The sequence below is a fragment of the Triticum aestivum genome, chromosome 7B (genome assembly GCF_018294505.1).
Source record: "Triticum aestivum cultivar Chinese Spring chromosome 7B, IWGSC CS RefSeq v2.1, whole genome shotgun sequence".
Classification (NCBI taxonomy): domain Eukaryota; kingdom Viridiplantae; phylum Streptophyta; class Magnoliopsida; order Poales; family Poaceae; genus Triticum; species Triticum aestivum.
In genome coordinates this window covers 502,666,543-502,685,862 of record NC_057813.1, presented here as the reverse complement: position 1 = coordinate 502,685,862, position 19,320 = coordinate 502,666,543, and the positions used below count along the sequence as shown (strand labels likewise).

General features: G+C 45.0%; 1 protein-coding gene across 1 annotated transcript; it reads left to right on the top strand.

Annotated features, from left to right (window-relative positions):
- Positions 1-9,693: 9,693 nt before the first annotated feature.
- Positions 9,694-14,552, top strand: LOC123162492 (amino acid permease 1). Its single transcript, XM_044580270.1, has 5 exons — positions 9,694-9,993; positions 12,866-13,099; positions 13,179-13,272; positions 13,387-13,744; positions 13,840-14,552. The coding sequence occupies exons 1-5, from the start codon at positions 9,924-9,926 to the stop codon at positions 14,449-14,451; spliced, it is 1,368 nt and encodes a 455-aa protein (XP_044436205.1). The 5' UTR covers positions 9,694-9,923; the 3' UTR covers positions 14,452-14,552.
- The last annotated feature ends 4,768 nt before the right edge of the window (positions 14,553-19,320 follow it).

The following is a 19,320-nucleotide window of genomic DNA, read 5'->3' as shown; positions in this document are numbered from 1 at the left end:
GGATTTATTAAAGAAGTGTTGTATATGATGAAACCAGAAGGTTTTGTCAATCCTAAAGGTGCTAACAAAGTGTGCGAGCTCCAGCGATTCATCTGTGGACTGGTGCAAGCATCTCGGAGTTGGAATATACGCTTTGATGAGTTGATCAAAGCATATAGTTTTATACAGACTTTCAGAGAAGCCTGTATTTACAAGAAAGTGAGTGGGAGCACTACAACATTTCTGATAAGTATATGTGAATGACATATTGTTGATTGGAAATGATGTAGAATTTTCTGAAAAGCATAAAGGAGTGTCTGAATGGAGTTTTTTCAAAGAAAGACCTCAGTGAAGCTGCTTACATATTGGGCATCAAGATCTATAGAGATAGATCAAGATGCTTGATAGGACTTTCACAAAGCACATGCATTGATAAAGTTTTGAAGAAGTTCAAAATGGATCAGTCAGAGAAAGGGTTCTTGCCTATGTTACAAGGTGTGAAGTTGAGTCAGACTCAATGCCCGAGCACTGCAGAAGATAGAGAGAAAATGGAAGTCATTCCCTATGCCTCAGCCATAGGTTCTATCATGTATGCTATGTTGTGTACCATGCCTGATGTGTACCTTATCATGAGTTTGGCAAGGGGGTACGATAGTGATTGAAGAGTGGATTACTGGACAGCGGTCAATGTTATCTTTGGTTACCTAAGAGGACTAAGGAAATATTTCTCGGTTATGGAGATTATAAAGAGTTCGCCGTAAAGAGTTACGTTGATGCAAGCTTCTACACCGATCCGGATGACTCTAAGTCTCAATCTGGATACATATTGAAAGTGGGAGCAATTAACTAGAGTAGCTCCATGGAGAGCATTGTAGACATAGAAAATTTGCAAAATACATACGGCTCTGAATATGACAAAGTCGTTGACTAAACTTCTCTTACAAGCAAAACATGATCACACCTTAGTACACTTTGGGTGTTAATCACATAGCGATGTGAACTAGATTATTGACTCTAGTAAACCCTTTGGTTGTTGGTCACATGGCAATGTGAACTATGGGTGTTAATCACATACACATGTGAACTATTGGTGTTAAATCACATGGAGATGTGAACTAGATTATTAACTCTAGTGCAAGTGGGAGACTGAAGGAAATATGCCCTAGAGGCAATAATAAAGTTGTTATTTTATATTTCCTTATATCATGATAAATGTTTATTATTCATTCTAGAATTGTATTAACCGAAAACTTGATACATGTGTGGATACATAGACAAAACACCGTGTCCCTAGTATGCCTCTACTTGACTAGCTCGTTGATCAAAGATGATTAAGTTTACTAGCCATGGACATGTGTTGTCATTTGATGAACGGGATCGCATCATTAGGAGAATGATGTGATGGACAAGACCCATCCGTTAGCTTAGCAAAATAATGATCGTTCAATTTTATTGCTACTGCTTTCTTCATGTCAAATACATATACCTCTGACTATGAGATTATGCAACTCCCGGGCACCAGAGGAATGCCTTATGTGCTATCAAACGTCACAATGTAACTGGGTGATTATAAAGATGCTCTACAGGTATCTTCGAAGGTGTTTGTTGGGTTGGCATAGATCGAGATTAGGATTTGTCACTCCGACTATTGGAGAGGTATCTTTGGGCCCTCTCGGTAATGCACATCATATGAAACCTTGCAAGCAATGTGACTAATGAGTTAGTTGCGGGACGGTGCATTACAGAATGAGTAAAGAGACTTGCCAGTAATGAGATTGAACTAGGTATGAAGATACCGACGATCGAATCTCGGGCAAGTAACATACCGATGACAAAGGGAATAACGTATGTTGACATTGCGGTTCGACCGATAAAGTTCTTCGTAGAATATGTGGGAACCAATATGAGCATCTAGGTTCTGCTATTGGTTATTGACCAGAGAGGTGTCTCGGTCATGTCTACATAGCTCTCGAACCCGTAGGGTCCGCATGCTTAGACGTTCGATGATGATATGTATTATATGAATTATGTGTTTTGGTAACCAAAGGTTGTTCGGAGTCCCGGATGAGATCACGTACATGACGAGGAGTATCAAAATGGTCGAGAGGTAAAGATTGATATATTGGAAGGTGGTATTCGGACACCTCAAGGGTTCCGAAGTGTATCGGGTACATACCGGAGTACCGGAGGGGTTATCGGAACCCCCCGGTGGAAGATATGGGCCATATGGGCCATGTGAGGGAGGCTAACCAGCCCACAAGGGGCTGGTGCACTCCCCCCCCCCCCACAAGGTAGGAGGCCAAATTGGACTATGTAAAGGGGGCACCACCCCCCTTTCCTTCTCCTCTCCCGCTCCTTCCCTCTTTCCACCTCCATGAGAAGGAAGAAAGGGGGGGCGAATCCTACTAGGAGTGGAGTCCTAGTAGGACTCCCCCCTTTGGCGTGCCCCCTTGGTGGCCGGCCTCCTCCTCTCCTCCTTTATATACGGGGGTGAGGGCACCCTAAAGGCATACCAATTGTTTAGCCGTGTGCGGTGCCCCTCCATCGTTTACTCCTCTGGTCATATAATTGTAGTGCTTAGGCGAAGCCCTGCGCGGATCACTTCACCAACACCGTCATCACGCCTTCGTGTTGATGGAACTCGTCGACTCCATCGACACTCTACTGGATCAAGAGTTCAAGGGATGTCATCGAGCTGAACGTGTGCAGAAGTCGGAGGTGCCGTACGTTCGGTACTTGATCGGTTGATTCGAGAAGACGTTCGACTACATCAACCGCGTTAAGTTAACGCTTCCACTTTCGGTCTACGAGGGTACGTGGACACACTCTCCCCTCTCGTTGCTATGCATCTCCTAGATAGATCTTGCGTGAGCGTAGGAATTTTTTTTAATTTGCATGCTACGTTTCCCAACATGTTCTAGGCGCCCCCTCCCCACGTATATAAAGGAGGGAGGGAGGGGGAGCCAGTGCTAGGCGAGGAATAATACTTGGGCTCCTAGTAGGATTCAGCCCTCCCCCCTTTGCTTTTACCGAAGACGGAAAGAGGGGAAGAGAGGGGGGAGAAGGAAAGAGGGGGGCGCCGCCCCCTCCTCTTAGTTTTATTCGGCCTCCTTCCTTGGGGGCGCACCACCCCTTTGTGGGCTGGTGTGCTCCCTCCTAGGGCCCATATGGCCCATATCTTCCCCCGGGGGGTTCCAGTAACACCCCCCCCCCCCCGGTACTCCAATATGTACCCGATACATTCCGGAACACTTCTAGTGTCCGAATACTATCATACAATAATCAATCTTCACTTCTCAACCATTTCGAGACTCCTCGTCATGTCCGTGATCTCATCCAGGACTCCTAACAACATTCGGTCACCAAATCACATAACTCATATAATACAAATTGTCATCAAATGTTAAGCGTGCGGAACCTGCGGGTTCGAGAACTATGTAGACTTGACCGATACACCTCTCCGGTCAATAACCAATAGCGGAACCTGGATGCTCATATTGGCTCCCACATATTCTACGACGATCTTTATCGATCGAACCGTTATGACAACATACGTTATTCCGTTTGTCATCGGTATGTTACTTGCCCAAGATCCGATCGTTGGTATCTTCATACCTAGTTCAATCTCGTTACCGGCAAGTCTCTTTACTTGTTTCGTAATGCATCATCCGCAACTAACTCATTAGTCACATTGCTTGCAAGGCTTCTTATGATGTGCATTACCGACAGGGCCAGAGATACCTCTCCTATACTCGGAGTGACAAATCCTAATCTCGATCTATGCCAACCCAACAAACACCTTCGAAGATACCTGTAGAGCATCTTTATAATCACCCAGTTACGTTGTGACTTTTGATAGCACACAAGGTATTCCTCCGATATCCGGGAGTTGCATAATCTCAGTCTGAGGAATATGTATTTTACATGAAGAAAGCAGTAGCAATAAAACTGAAGATCATTATTCTAAGCTAACGGATGGGTCTTGTCCACATCATTCTCCTAATGATGTGATCCCATTCATCAAATGACAACACATGTCTATGGCTAGGAAACTTAACCATCTTTGATCAACGAGCTAGTCAAGTAGAGGCATATGATGACCCACAAGTATAGGGGATCTATCATAGTCCTTTCGATAAGTAAGAGTGTCGAACCCAATGAGGAGCAGAAGGAAATGATAAGCGGTTTTCAGTAAGGTTTTCTCTGCAAGCACTGAAATAGTAGGTGATAGATAGTTTTTGTGATAAGATAAATAGTAACAAGCAAAAGTAAATAAAGTAAATAAGGTGCAGCAAGGTGACCCAATCCTTTATGTAGCAAAGTATAAGCTTGGACAAATTCTAATAATAAGGAAGAAGCTCCCAAGGACACATTGGGAATTATCGTCAAGCTAGTTTCATCACGTTCATAAGATTCTTGTTCGGTACTTTGATAATTTGATATGTGGGTAGACCGACACTTGGGTACTGCCCTAACTTGGACAAGCATCCCACTTATGATTAACCCCTATTGCAAGTGTCCGCAACTACAAAAAGGAGTATTAAGGTAAACCTAACCACATCATTAAACATATGGGTCCATATGAACCCCTAACGAAGCAACTCATAGACTAGGGTTTAAGCTTCTGTCACTCTAGCAACCCATCATCTACTTATTACTTCCCTATGCCTTCCTCTAGGCCCAAATAACGGTGAAGTGTCATGTAGTCGACGTTCACATAACACCACTAGAGGAGAGACAACATACATCTCATCAAAATATCGAACGAATACCAAATTCACATAACTACTAATAGCAAGACTTCACCCATGTCCTCAGGAACTAAAGAAACTACTCACAAAGCATAAGCATGTTCATAATCAGAGGTGTAATAATATGAATTAAGGATCTGAACATATAATCTTTCACCAAGTAAACCAATAAGTATCAACTACAAGGAGTAATCAACACTACTAGCAACCCACAGGTACCAATTTGTGGTTTTGGATATAAGATTGGATACAAGAGATGAACTAGGGTTTGAGAGGAGATGGTGCTGGTGAAGATGTTGATGGAGATTGACCCCCTCCCGATGAGAGGATCGTTGGTGATGACGTTGGTGATGATTTCCCCCTCCCGGAGGGAAGTGTCCCCGGCAGAACAGCTCCGCCAGAGCCCTAGATTGATCTCGCCAAGGTTCCGCCTCGTGGCGGCGGAGTTTCGTCCCGTAAGCTTGCCCACGAATTTTTCCAGGACAAAACCCTTCATATAGCAGAAGATGGTCGCCGGAAGCCCACTAGGGGGCCCAGGAGATAGGGGCGCGCCCTATAGGGGGGGCGCCCCCTGTCTTCTGGACAGGGTGTGGGCCCCCTGTCCTATTTCTTTCGCTCATAAATTCTTAATAAATCCAAAACGTGGTTTCGTGGAGTTTCAGGACTTTTGGAGTTGTGCAGAATAGGTTTTCAACGTTTGCTCCTTTTTCAGCCAGAATTCCAGCTGCCGGCATTTCCCCTCTTCATGGTAAACCTTGTAAAATAAGAGAGAATAGCCATAAGTATTGAGATATAATGTGTAACAACAGCCCATAATGCAATAAATATTGATATAAAAGCATGATGCAAGATGGACGTATCAGCATACTAGGGACACGGTGTTTTGTCTATGTATTCACATACGTATCAAGTTTTCGCTTAATACAACTCGAGCATGAATAATAAACATTTATCATGAAATAAGGAAATATAAAGTAACAACTTTGTTATTGACTCTAGGGCATATTTCCTTCAGCATCGCCGCGATCATCGACGCATGTCGTCGAAGCACACCACGGCTGTTCGAAAGAATGCCGTCTGCGACGAAGCGTGCCATCGCAACATCGTTGAAGTAGCCGGGCCGCCGTCGCAACACGCTTGATAGTATCACCACGGTCGTCGAAGCAGTCGGGCCATCGTGATAGCACACCTCGTAGTAGCACCGTGCATGTCGAAGCAGTCGTAGCGGTATTCTGGTCTTCAAAGCACCCCGGGCCACCGTCACAGAGCCACTAACGCCGGGTGGAGATTTTATTTTTCTTGAACGTAATGCCGATCAGTGGCTGGATGCTCCGAGTTGCCGATTCTGCGTTGGGAGTTTGGTAGTAGTAAGTAGTAACAGAGAGCTATGAGAAGACGGAAGGAGCTTGCACCGGATGTTAGCCAGGAGCTTAAACGGATCACAGTGGGACAATCCGACGGACCTACGCGTCGCTATCGTACGGCCTGGGAGCGGGCTGATTTCCCCCGGTTTTCAGCCAGATGATTTGTAGCGCTGGCCGAAAAGGAAAACTCATGATCAAGTCGCATCGACTCATGCAAAGAAAAAAGGAAACTGGCCGACAAGATCATGTGAAGAAAATTTGGACGGGAAAATCAGGATAGACCACACGAGCATGAGTGAGCAATTCATATGTGCATGTTGGAGAAAAAAAAGGAAAAGAACGAGCGGAAGCAACGCTCGCGATGAGGATCGAACGGCGGCCGGAGCGTTCGGATCTGATCACAAATCCGAACGTTTGGAAATTACAAATTTTATAAATTAAATCATGTTTAATAATATGTAAAACAGAGTAGTCTTTCTATCCAGTTATTATCCCCGCAATTAAAAAAAAGAGAATTAGCCACTCGTGTCATACATGACGTCGTCACATTGCGTTCCCCGTTTCTAAAGCTGACTGAACTGAATATACTAAGACCCGCTGATGTCGAACTTAAGCTAGCCGGCCCGGCCCTCTCCCTCCCTCCCCGCCCTATATAAATGGCAATTCATTATCCTCTCGACTCCATCTTTTCTTTCAAAGAACTTCATCCCAATAGCATTTTCTTCATCACCAGATATTGGTTTATCATAAGTAGGATTTTTTAAAAGATTAGTAAGTGGATAAGGATCCATAATCAATATTCTTTATTTGATTTTGTTTTCAGTGAGTCAACAATAAAGATAGCATAACCAAGGTTTATCAAACTAGTAGGAGACACCACACTAAGAACGTTAGCAGCACCTGCACACAAACAAAACAATTGCTTGCACCTAACAAAGACAAGGAGATCTTCACTCCTCTTGCTCTTGCTGGCGATAAGATTAAAAATAGATAGTGATAGACAAAGCGACAACAAAGAAAGAACAAGTAAGAACAATAGTAGAGGCTTTTGTATTGATGGAAAATAGACCTGAGGGCTATAGGTTCACTAGTGGCATCTCTGTCGAAAGCATAGCAAAGGCATGATAGACAAATTACTGTTGGTAATTGATAAAATTGAGCATAGATATAATTATGATAATTCATGGCATAATCTCACATAGGCATTACGTCCATGACAAGTAGATCATTAATCCAACTGCATCTACTACTATTACTCCACCAAAGCCCGTTCTACATAAAGCATCTGAAAGTATTAAGTTCATGATAGCCAGAGTAACACAATAAGCATGATGACATAATGTAGATAGAAAAAGAACAATCAATATAACCAAACCCCGTCGTTCTATCCTTAGTGGAAACGACACAATACGTGCCTTCGCCCCTCCTATCATAGGGCAAGATAACCACACACTTGAACCCACCACTATGCACCACTCCCTCTGAAGATCTACTCATCTAATTGATCAAAGAACACCCATAGATCCGAAGCATACATAGATAGCTATAAAGTTATACAAGAGAGTAACTTCAAGAGATTCAAAATACGTCAATGAATAATCTAATCATAAAAGCACAATTCTTCGGATCCCAACAAACACACCGCAAAAGATTACATTGGATTGATCTTAGAGAAGATCATGTATTGAAGATCAAAAGAGAGAGAAAGAGAAATCCATCTAGCTACTGCTATGGATCTGTAGATCCTAAGGGAACTACTCACACATCATCATAAAGGCAGTAAGGTTGATGAAGGTGGCCTCCCCAATGATTCCCCTTCCGGCAGAGTACTAGAACAGGGCTCTAGATGGGATCGGTTTGGAATAGAGGCTTGCATCGACGATAAATCCTTTCGGGCCTCGCTTCGGGTTTTTTTAATATGTGGGAATTTATAGGCCATAAATTAGGGCAAACAGAGCTACGAGAGACCCACAAGCCAGGTTGTCGCGCCCTACCCCAGGGCATGCCCGTGCCTTTGTGGGGCTCTTGTGGGTCTTCTTGTCCTCCCCCAAAGCTTTTAGGGTCTTTTATTGTCCACACAAAATCGTCAATAATTTTCGTCGTGTTTGGACTTCTGTAGGTATGGATTTTCTGGAAAACCAAAAACATACAAAAGCATGAACGGCACTAAATTAATAGATTAGTCCGGAAAATAATATAAAATGACATATGAAGCATACAAAAGTGATATATATCATAGCATTTAACAATAAAAAAATATAGATACTATTGAGACATATCACTTCCTTCGTGTGATACACTCGCTCGCTCGCACATAGAGCCTGGTTGGTTTGCAGCCAATATTTGGCAACTCTGAAAATTTGGTACCTTATTGGTTTGGTTCCAACTTTTGGAAACTCTACTGGCCAAACACTAGCCAAAGTTGCCAAATATTGCAAGTTTGAACTTCTGGTAAATGTTGGCTTGCCAAAAACTGGCATGCCACATTAGGTTGCAAACCAATGAACCTCATATTAGCGCACTCGATTTCTAAACAATTCTTACCTTATGGCATGCCTGCCATATATGTGATCTTAATACCTGAATTTGTTCTTTGATTCTTATTATCTTACCACTTAAGTTACTTTGAGTCATCTTGAACTCCCTCGGTAAGAGTCAATTCATGAATGCTTCCACTCGTGTTTGTTGCACTGATGTCAAATTCTTTCCTTATACTCCGAAATCACTCGTCTCGGTTGATAGATCAAGTGGCTATATGTGTATGGAAAGAAGTACATGATAATTTCCTTTTGTTTTTCATTATTTTGAAGCTCATATGTTAATATAATAGTATTATTGGATCACCTAATAAAGATCACATGTAGTTACAAATTCATCTATTATGGATCGTACATGGTGTTCATACAAAATATTACTAATTTATTTTTTCTGTTCTAAATTTCGTATGAAAATATTGTTGTCTCTAAATCCAAATAGTAATTCCATAAAAATATATCCCCAAATCAAGTTATTTTGATTTCGTAAACCTACTACTTTGTTTACATTCCCTTATTTGAAACTTCATATATAGGAATAGGTGTACTCCTATATATTAATGCTTGTTCTGAGTTCAACTACTGATGTGTTCATACAACACAAAGGTTCTATGCAAAGCAAATAAAAACATTATTTAGAAATTCATGTATGAATAGAATTTATATTAATTATTATCCCCTTGGTAACACGTTTGATATGGGAGCCATTTAATCATTATGGATTTTCTTAGATATGGATGCCCCACAGGGTTTGTACGGGAACCGAATTACTTATTTCCTTTTTCCTTAAAAAAATAAATCGTGTTTAATGATATGTAAAACAGAGTTGCCTTTCTTATTCGGTTATTATCCCCGCAAAAAATATTTAGAAAAGAGAGAATTAGCCACTGGTGTCATACATGACGTCGTCGCATTCCGTTCCCCCGTTTCTCAAGCAGGCCGGACTGAATATACTGAGACCCGCTGACGCGGAAGTTGAGCCAGCCGGCCCGACCCCCCCTCCCGCCCCCGGCCCCTATATATATGGCAATTCATTGGCCTCTCCTATTCCCTCTCCTGACCACACCACCACACCACTTCTCCTTTCCTTCCACCACCGGAGGAGGAGCAAAGCTGCGAGGGGGGAGAGGGAACCGCAAACAATCATCTGTCTATCACTCCCACATACATAACTCACACACAAGATACAACAGATCACTTGTAGAGAGAGAGAGAGGGAGGGAGGGAGGCCGAGGAGGAGATCAACGCGGAGGGAGGCGGCGGGAGCAGCGCGTGAGAGCGGCGGAGGCGGGGCCATGGACGTCGACGGCCACCTTCCCCGCACCCACGGCGACGTCGACGACGACGGCAGGGAGAGGAGAACAGGTACGTCCGTCCGTCCATCCTACCATTCTTGCTTAGTGATTCGCCTCTCCGTAGATCGATCGATCGATCCGTTCTCCGGCCGGCGGACGGAAGGCGGTTGGATATTTACCATCCCTAAATTGAGTGAAGGAGGGAAGGGGAAACCGAGGCCGTCACGCGCGCGCTTCGTGAACCGGGGAGCGAGCGCGTCGAGAGAGGGAGGATAGGGCGTAGCCGGCCACGTAGAGCTGGACGGCGTATACGGCATTAATGTCCGATGACGCGAATTCCCACGGAATTTATTCCGACGTATACGTACAATGCATGCACATGGATCCTTCCGACGTAGTAGTATGGCATGGCCCCCGTCGCGCATAGGCCACATCTCGTTTGGATGCTTGCCGGCGAAGTTCTCTGCATCTCTCACGCCGGGCTGGCGGGCTGGTTATCAAAATTGATTGCTTTCCAGTTTCAACCGCGGGCGGGCGAAAAAAGCTGCTGCTTGCTTATGAGCGTGCCACAGACACGCATATCCGGCCGTTTCTGTAAACCATTAATTACCGCGCGCCTGGAATCTCTGTGGCGCGTATGACTAAACCTACCAGGATTCCCATTTATGATTCGCTCGGATCCCAGCCAGATATACGCAGATTCATCTAGTATCCAATTTCGAATCTTTGGGTTACTATCGCTGGGTTGGCAATCGATCGGTTGGCCCTTGCAGACGTTACTGTAATTCGTTTTGCAGATTCAATTAACAATTACCTGTTTTGTTTATCTGTGGAACGTAGAACCTTTGCATTTTGAGAATACTACTACAATTAGAACTATTAATTCTTCCTAGGTAAACTGGGCAATTCATTCCTGGTGCATGTCCACAATTTTTGGAAACACCAACCACTGCAAAGTATACCGCCTAGACGCACACGCTACGCGCCTACCGCACGCGCACATTCTAAACACAACGTTTGTCGGGCCATGGAGTTTGAAGATTTGTATAGTCACATTATGTGTTGTTAACGGATGTGTTGCGTAAATAGCTACTCCCTCCGTTTGGAAATACTTGTCATCAAAATGGATAAAAAGGGATATATCTAGACGTATTTTAGTTCTAGATACATCTTTTTTTATCCATTTTGATGACAAGTATTTTCGAACGGAGGGAGTACTAGAAAATAAATAGTAATCCTCTTTGGCAATCGATGGCCTGGTATTTGAGTTCCAGTTTACAAAACAGGCGCATATTCTCTGCCGTAAGTCAGCTGACTTTGGATGGCTGGCATATGGACCAACTTGCTGTCTGGCCTACATGTCGGCCACTCCAAGGCAACCTGACTTACGTCAGAGAATCCACAGCCGTAGAAAACCCCCCATTGATTGTGAGAGGTTTAGAAAGATGCATCCCCACTAGCTAGTATCGAACATTCTTTAGAGCAGTGTCAAGTGCTTCCAAAAACACAAAATAATAGGAAGAATCATCCCCACTAGCTAGTATGGAACATTCTTTAGAGCAGTGTCAAGTGCTTCCAAAAACACAAACTAATAGGATAAGGTGGGCCTATTCAATGGCTGCTAATTTGCTAATTTGTGGTTCCTTCGGGCTAAACATAGAATCTTCTAGTATTTACTCTATAATGCGCCTGGTACCATGTTGAGTTACATGCGGTTAAATTGGGTAATATGACACTGCAATTACACGTCAATGGAAATATTCCTGGATATTGAGCATGATTTTTTTGGGCAGACAGAAAGAGTGGGTATTTTCTTTTTCATGATTTATTTCACCAGTATCGTAAACTACAAACAAGTTCCAAGGCACACTTCGTAGTAGAGTCTTGGCCTTAAACCTTACTACCTCCGTCCTGGTTTATTGATCCCCTTTGTAATTTGTGTCAATTTTGATCAAATATTTAACGAACAAAACGTTAATGCATGTCAAAAAGAATTACATCGTTGGATTCAGATTTGTTCATAGTTTCTAATAATATAATTTTTTATGACATGCATGAACATTTAGTTAATTAAATTTATGATTAAAATTTGGCACAAAATATAATGGGACCAATAAACCAGCAGGACGGGGATAGTATTATCCTTTAAACATGGACGGAGGGAGTATATGTTTGTGTGATGTGGAGTCTGGAGGTTTTGGGAGGCTTTGCCTTTCAGGAAGACAAGTTGATTCGGAATATTTCAGCCCGGTGGTAGTATCTTTCCCCTACCAACATAGCGCCACAACAACGGTCCAATCAGTTGGCGTTCTCTCCATAAAACCGGCACGTCGTCCTAGACGCGCCCCGATGAGATAGGCACAGGTCAAAGAGGCCACCGAGAAAAGAACGGCTGCCATGGCAGCGTAGGCCACCGAGGTAGAGAACCCGTCTCGAATTGAATGACATGTTGCCAAATCCAGCGGCGGCGGTGGCGCCATACGTACGTCCGATATTTTTCCGATGGTTGGCCGTAGCTTTCTTTCCCTTGCTAGTGCGTAGTGCCACCACCGAGCGCGAATATGTTGCCAACTCTGCTTTCTGCATGGCGATCGCCGAAAGCTCTCTGATCTGCTTACCTTGGTTCTCTACCGTCGGTTTTCTGTACGCGTCAACGGGGCAGCGACTTTTTGTCTGCGTACGGGTCGATGGCTCAGACACGTACTTTCTGAAGTGCATACATGAATTTCAGAGAACTCGTTTAGAGTTTTCTTTTTTGCGGGGGTGTTTAGAGCTTTATTGGAACACATGAATTTGAGAGGTTTTTGTAAGAATTCTATACCAAGCAAATCGATTGCCGAAAGAAAGGGAAAGAAACACAACGTGTATATCGTTTGATATCTTCCTTTGACAAAGGATTCACAGCTCATTTTTGTTGTACGTTTGTGTGTGTGTACCACCAGGGACGGTATGGACGGCGGCGGCGCACATCATAACGGCGGTGATCGGGTCCGGCGTGCTGTCGCTGGCCTGGGCCATGGCGCAGCTGGGCTGGGTGGCCGGGCCGCTCACCCTGGTGCTCTTCGCCGTCATCACCTTCTACACCTGCGGCCTCCTCGCCGACTGCTACCGCGTCGGCGACCCCGTCACTGGCAAGCGCAACTACACCTACACGGAGGCCGTCCAGTCCTACCTAGGTATGTGATCGTCATATTGCGAGCTCTTTCCGGCTGAGAAAACGAAGATTGCAAGCTGAAAATGATGATTTGCATGCAGGCGGATGGCACGTCTGGTTCTGCGGCTTCTGCCAGTACGTGAACATGTTCGGCACCGGCATCGGCTACACCATCACCGCCTCCACCAGCGCCGCGTAAGCCCCATGGAAGCCCATTTTCATTCCCACCTGGACATGCATGATCGATCGATCGATCGATCGATCGATCATAGTAGTAGCAGTAAGGTCTGAGCGTGTGTTTGCATGCAGCGCCTTGAAGAAGTCCAACTGCTACCACTGGCACGGGCACAAGGCGGACTGCAGCCAGTACCTGAGCGCCTACATCATCGGCTTCGGGGTGGTGCAGGTCATCTTCTGCCAGGTGCCCAACTTCCACAAGCTCTCGTGGCTCTCCATCGTCGCCGCCATCATGTCCTTCTCCTACGCCACCATCGCCGTCGGCCTCTCGCTGGCGCAGACCATCTCGGGGCCCACGGGGAAGACGTCGCTGACCGGCACGGAGGTCGGGGTCGACGTCGACGCCTCGCAGAAGGTCTGGATGACGTTCCAGGCCCTCGGCAACGTCGCCTTCGCCTACTCCTACACCATAATCCTCATCGAGATCCAGGTACTATATATATAACTCTCGTCTCTGGAGCTCGAGCAGAGCAGGTGATGATGACTAACTAGCTGGCCACCAAACGACGATGAACATGTGCGCAGGACACGCTACGGTCACCTCCGCGCGAGAACGAGACGATGCGGAAGGCGACGCTGATGGGCATCTCGACGACGACGGCCTTCTACATGCTGTGCGGCTGCCTGGGCTACTCGGCCTTCGGCAACGACGCCAACGGCAACATCCTGACGGGGTTCGGCTTCTACGAGCCCTACTGGCTGGTGGACTTCGCCAACGTGTGCATCGTGCTCCACCTGGTGGGCGGGTTCCAGGTGTTCTGCCAGCCGCTGTTCGCGGCGGTGGAGGGCGGCGTGGCGCGGAGGTACCCGGGGCTGGGCCGGGAGCACGCGGCGGTGTTCCGGCTGGTATGGCGGACGGCGTTCGTGGGGATGATCACGCTGCTGGCCATGCTGATGCCCTTCTTCAACAGCATCCTGGGGTTCCTGGGCAGCATCGCCTTCTGGCCGCTCACCGTCTTCTTCCCCGTGGAGATGTACATCCGGCAGCGGCAGATCCCGCGGTTCGGCACCAAGTGGGTGGCGCTGCAGAGCCTCAGCTTCGTCTGCTTCCTCGTCACCGTCGCCGCCTGCGCCGCGTCCATCCAGGGCGTCCGCGACTCGCTCAAGACCTACACGCCCTTCACCACCAAGTCGTGAAGGCCTGTATGCATGCATGCATGCTGATCCCGTACTGTGTTCATCTTTCTCGCCTTGTAGTGCTTGGGGATTGAATGAGGAATAACTTTAGCCGTGTGGTATCTGCCTGCTCTTTTCCGCCTTTCAGTGAATGATGCAGCGCTATCTCTCACAAGTATGCGATGGCTTACACCTTAGAGTAAGAAGCGGTTCGGTCGTAGACAGTGCGGTCCAGAGAGATTTCAGACTGTTACAGTGGAATTGTTACAGTGTTGTTATTGCTGGTGAGAGTGTGTTCGGATCGTATGTGCGGTAGATTTCGTTGTGTTGAGCAGGGAGCGACTGGTAGGCGAATCTGTAGCCGGCTCTTCAGGGCAGAAACAGAGCACGGAGCAGAACAAAAATCCCCTGTTTGTTTCACTCCGTTCCGGGAGACGATACCACCACAGCTAGAGGCAGCTAGGTCCGCCCAGCTTTTAGTAAGCCAGCAAAATACACACCTTTCGCCACTGCTGGCCGGCGCAGTACGCTCAACGCATTATATTTCTATTTCTTTTATGTGTTTTTGTTTTGTTTTTCCTTTTCCTTTTTATGTTCCCAAATTCTAAAAAATGCAGCTGTGCTCATTGGGCGTCCCGAGCGCACACCCTCGCGCGCCATCCGATCTGGATCGCGACGCGCAGGTGCTGCCTGGTCGAGGTCGGGGGCGCGTCTCAGGTTTCGGCATGTCGGTCCGACTCGTTGGACACGCGACTAGTCCATCCCCACCCTCGCTGCCACGTCGCGCGTCACCATTCCCACGCCCACCGCCCTCCCTTGACTCCAGCGCAGAGAAACGGCTCCTCCCATTTTGAAACTGCCGGTTTCTCTGTCCCCCCCCCCCCCCCCCGCGCGACGAAATCCGACGGTTCCTTCTCCATATCCCCCCCCCCATCGATTCGAGCGGTGCGCAGCGTTTCCGTTCGAGGGGCGAGGCATTTTGGTGCTCTCGGCGACACTGGCCGTGCTGCTTCGTTGACAGGTGGGATCTAGGGAGGAACGACAACTGGAGGCGGTGGTGCGGTGAACGACAGCAGCAGGGCGCAGGCAGGAGCGATGGTCCGGTGATGAGTGGAGGATCTATGCCCCAAAACTCCGGTAATCCCCGCCCCAGCTCTTCTTCCCACATATGCATCTCGTTGTACATTTCCGCCCCAGCTCTACTTCCCACATATGCATCTCGCTGTACATTTCCGCCCCAGCTCTACTTCCCACATATGCATCTCGCTGTACATTTCCGCCCCAGCTCTGCTTCCCATGTATGCATCTCGATGTAGATAGCCTTGGATGCGCTCGAATTTGGTTGGGGTGCGAGACGACTCGCCCCGTTGTTATGATAGCCTTGGATGCGCTCGATTTTGGTTGGGGGTGCGAGACAACTCGCGCCCGTTGATGCTTGAGGAAGAGTGGAGGAACTCGATTTTCGGGCATGTGTGCGTGCATGTTTTAACCCACCATGGGAGGTTCTAGATGCGTGAGAAATCGATTTTGGTAAGGCAATTTTGCAGTACTTTTTTGGTCAGGGGTTCCTCTTACTCTGTCGCCTGCTGAATTCATTAGGTTTTTGGGGAAAAACTTTGTGTAATAGCAGTTATTCGGGTTAGTTGCCTAACAGTTGTCTCCCTAGTTGCCTGTCAGATGGATGGTGTTTGCCCAAGTGATGTACAACATAGTTACCTAACAGTTGTCTCCTAGTTGCCTGTCAACTAAGTTGTTTTTGCCCAACTGATGTAGAGCATAGTTGCCTAACAGTTGTCTCCCTAGTTTCCTGTCAACTGGATGGTGTTTGCCCAACTGATGTACAATATAGTTGCCCAATAATTGTCTCCCTAGTTGCCTGTTAACTAGATGGTGTTTCCCCAACAGTTGTCTCCCTAGTTGCATGTTAACTCAATGATGTTTGCCCAACTGATACCTAGCAAATTGCATGTGTATTTTTCAAGGGGAAACAACAAATAGTCATACCTGGTGGACGACAATTTTGTGCATATGACTATTTTTTGAGTCCATTATATAGCTTTGCGACAATGGTCATCGCTGATATAGCCTTGCTGACTATGTTCCTTTCCATATACACATGTTTGCTAAAAAAACGCCTAATAGTTGTCTATTAGTTGCATGTTTGTTTTGCATGGTGTTTGTTGAACTGGAAGGTCACCAACCTGCATGTGTTTTTCTTGTCACACGTTTGTATAATAGATGTCCTAATAGATGTTGCCTGTTTTTGTCATTGTTTTTGCCTAATGTAGAGGATGCACTTGCTTGTGCATTAGTTAACTGCTCACATGTGTCCTGTGCATTAGTTCAAGTGGAATTAGTTTTGTAGGTACTTCTTTTGTGTAAGATAGTTGAAGTGGAAGCAGCTGTTCATTTCCTGATTAGTTAACTGTTCAACTCACGTGTTTATGTATGTATTTTTTTACCCATGGTTTTTAAGAATGGCTTTTTTCTGCCATATACTAGGAACAATGGATGGCAGCAGTAAGGAAATGCAGGAAGACCGCCTTCCAGTCAACCCTGACGCCAATCCTTCTAATGTTACTGCAGATAATGAAATAGAGGTGCCTGGGGAAAATTCTTCGAAATTATTTTTCTTCTTTTTTTTCTTTTTCGTGCTGCATTTAATGTGCAGCATGTCTATATGCTGTTTTTTGTTGGTTCTTGCACCTCCGTAGGCTCGTAGTACTGCGCCCACAATTGGGTACAAGTGTCAAAGAATGTCGAAAGTGATCATTGCTCGTGGCCCCCGTCCATCAGATATTGATAGCAACGAGGATGTATCTAGAGATGCTGATAAGGACCCTGAATTTGACAAAGATAACAAGCGTGAAGCTGACAAAGATATTGAGGATCATCCAAGAAAAGCAAAGCGCCAAAATTCTTCAAAAACTGAGGTAATGCAATTTTTTTGCTTAGATTTGCTTTATTTTTGCCCATCTAATGTGTGTGATTTGCCAAACTATATACATGTGTTGCCTCAAATCTCTTTTAACAGGGGTTCCAGTGTTTATGTTTTTGTTTCTGCAGGGTTTTAGGAACAGGGGATCGCCTGCAAGGTTGTATAAACTAAACGAATCTCTTATATCTTTCCAAAAGGGTGTGATCATTGACAAAGAGTTCGGCGGTTTGTTGGACCTCGCAGCCACTACAATGGATGTTGATCTCGGCCAATAGATTATGAAGCACTACAACCCCAAGAGGTCCCAAATTTTTATACCAGAGAGGGGGAATATCACGGTAGATGCAGCGAGCGTGCATAGAATATGGGGGTTGCCAAACAGGGGCAGAAAGGTCTGTTTTGAGAATCGTCCTGACATCACAAAGGCCATTTACAGCATCTACAACATTACACTCAAGAACTCACCAACCCTCACGGCATGGTGTAAGATGATTGGATATATGCATGGATCTCATGATGACAATTTCCTCCGTGCTTGGCTAGCAGTCGCTTTTTCTTGTTTTCTTGCACCATCAACAAGTCTAAACATCTCTCCAAAAAGCTTCCCTGTTGTTATGGATGTCAATGGTATAACAGAGACAAATGTTTGTCAGTTTGTTGTTGATCAGTTAAAGGTAGCATTCACAGTAGCAAGTGTCAAGAAGAATGATGTATGTTGTTGTGTTTTCCATCTTGTAGTAAGTGCGGACAATCTTAACGTTGGTTCTCTCTTCTTCTTTCTTGTTTCCTTTCTGTTGGAAAATCATGTGTTTATTTTACTCCCATGCAGTTGTTGTATCTGGACTCACTTGACGTGGATGAACCTATCCCAAGCTTGACACCAAGAGTTTCTGTTTGGAACTCAGATTTAATCGCAAAAGTCGTGAAGAAGGATAAGATTGGCCCGGGTCAATATGGAAAACTATGTGTAAGTTTTTTTCTCTTTCCTTTTTTATGTTCACCTTGTGTTTTATTAGGACACACATACTTCTTATGTCTGTGGACTACTTTTAAAGTACAAGGTACAATAATGATAGAAAAATAGGCAATTCATGTATTTAAATCTGGCAAGTCATAATTTTGGTCAAGCAATTTTTTTACTTTTTTCAGACAAGCATGCCATTTTTTGGTTTCTTGTGATGAACAAAATATGTTTTTGGAGGGAAATGGAGTGGTTGTGTGACTCAATTTTTATGCTAGTAATTCAGCACAACTCTTAGGTGGAAAATTGCCTATTTTTCAGCGTGAAGTTATATACTATGTCGTACTGTTTTTTCCACAAATGGATCTTATCTGCTCACACTTTTTTTATTCTTTTTTCTCTACAAACAAATGCAATCAGCTTAAGACTGAGTTTTCCCGATGTGCGGACGACAGTTTGTTCGAAAGCATGGATCACATCACAAAATTTGTTACAGCAAGATTACCTGAGTCATATAATAAAGAAGTAAGTAATTTATTAGCTTTTGTTTTCTCATTTATTTGTTAGCATCAAGTCATTATGGCCTTTTTGTCCTTGTGTTTTTTTTTCAAGGTAACTAGTCCCATGGCAAATTTAAACATGTATGTAAGCAACTTCCTACTTGAGGGTAGGCAACTTCAGTGTTTAAATCATATTATTGTGTGCCAAGTTCCCAATTCCTCCCTAGACATTTTATTATGTGCAAATTTAAACATGTATGTAAGCAACTTCCTACTTGAGGGTAGGCAACTTCAGTTTTTAAATCATATTATTGTGTGCCAAGTTCCCAATTCCTACCTAGACATTTTATTATGCGCAAATTTGAACATGTATGTAAGCAACTTTCTACTTGAGGGTAGGCAACTTCAGTGTTTAAATCATATTATTGTGTGCCAAGTTCCCAATTCGAATGTGCTACATTAGGCAAACTCATTTTATCTATGTATATTTT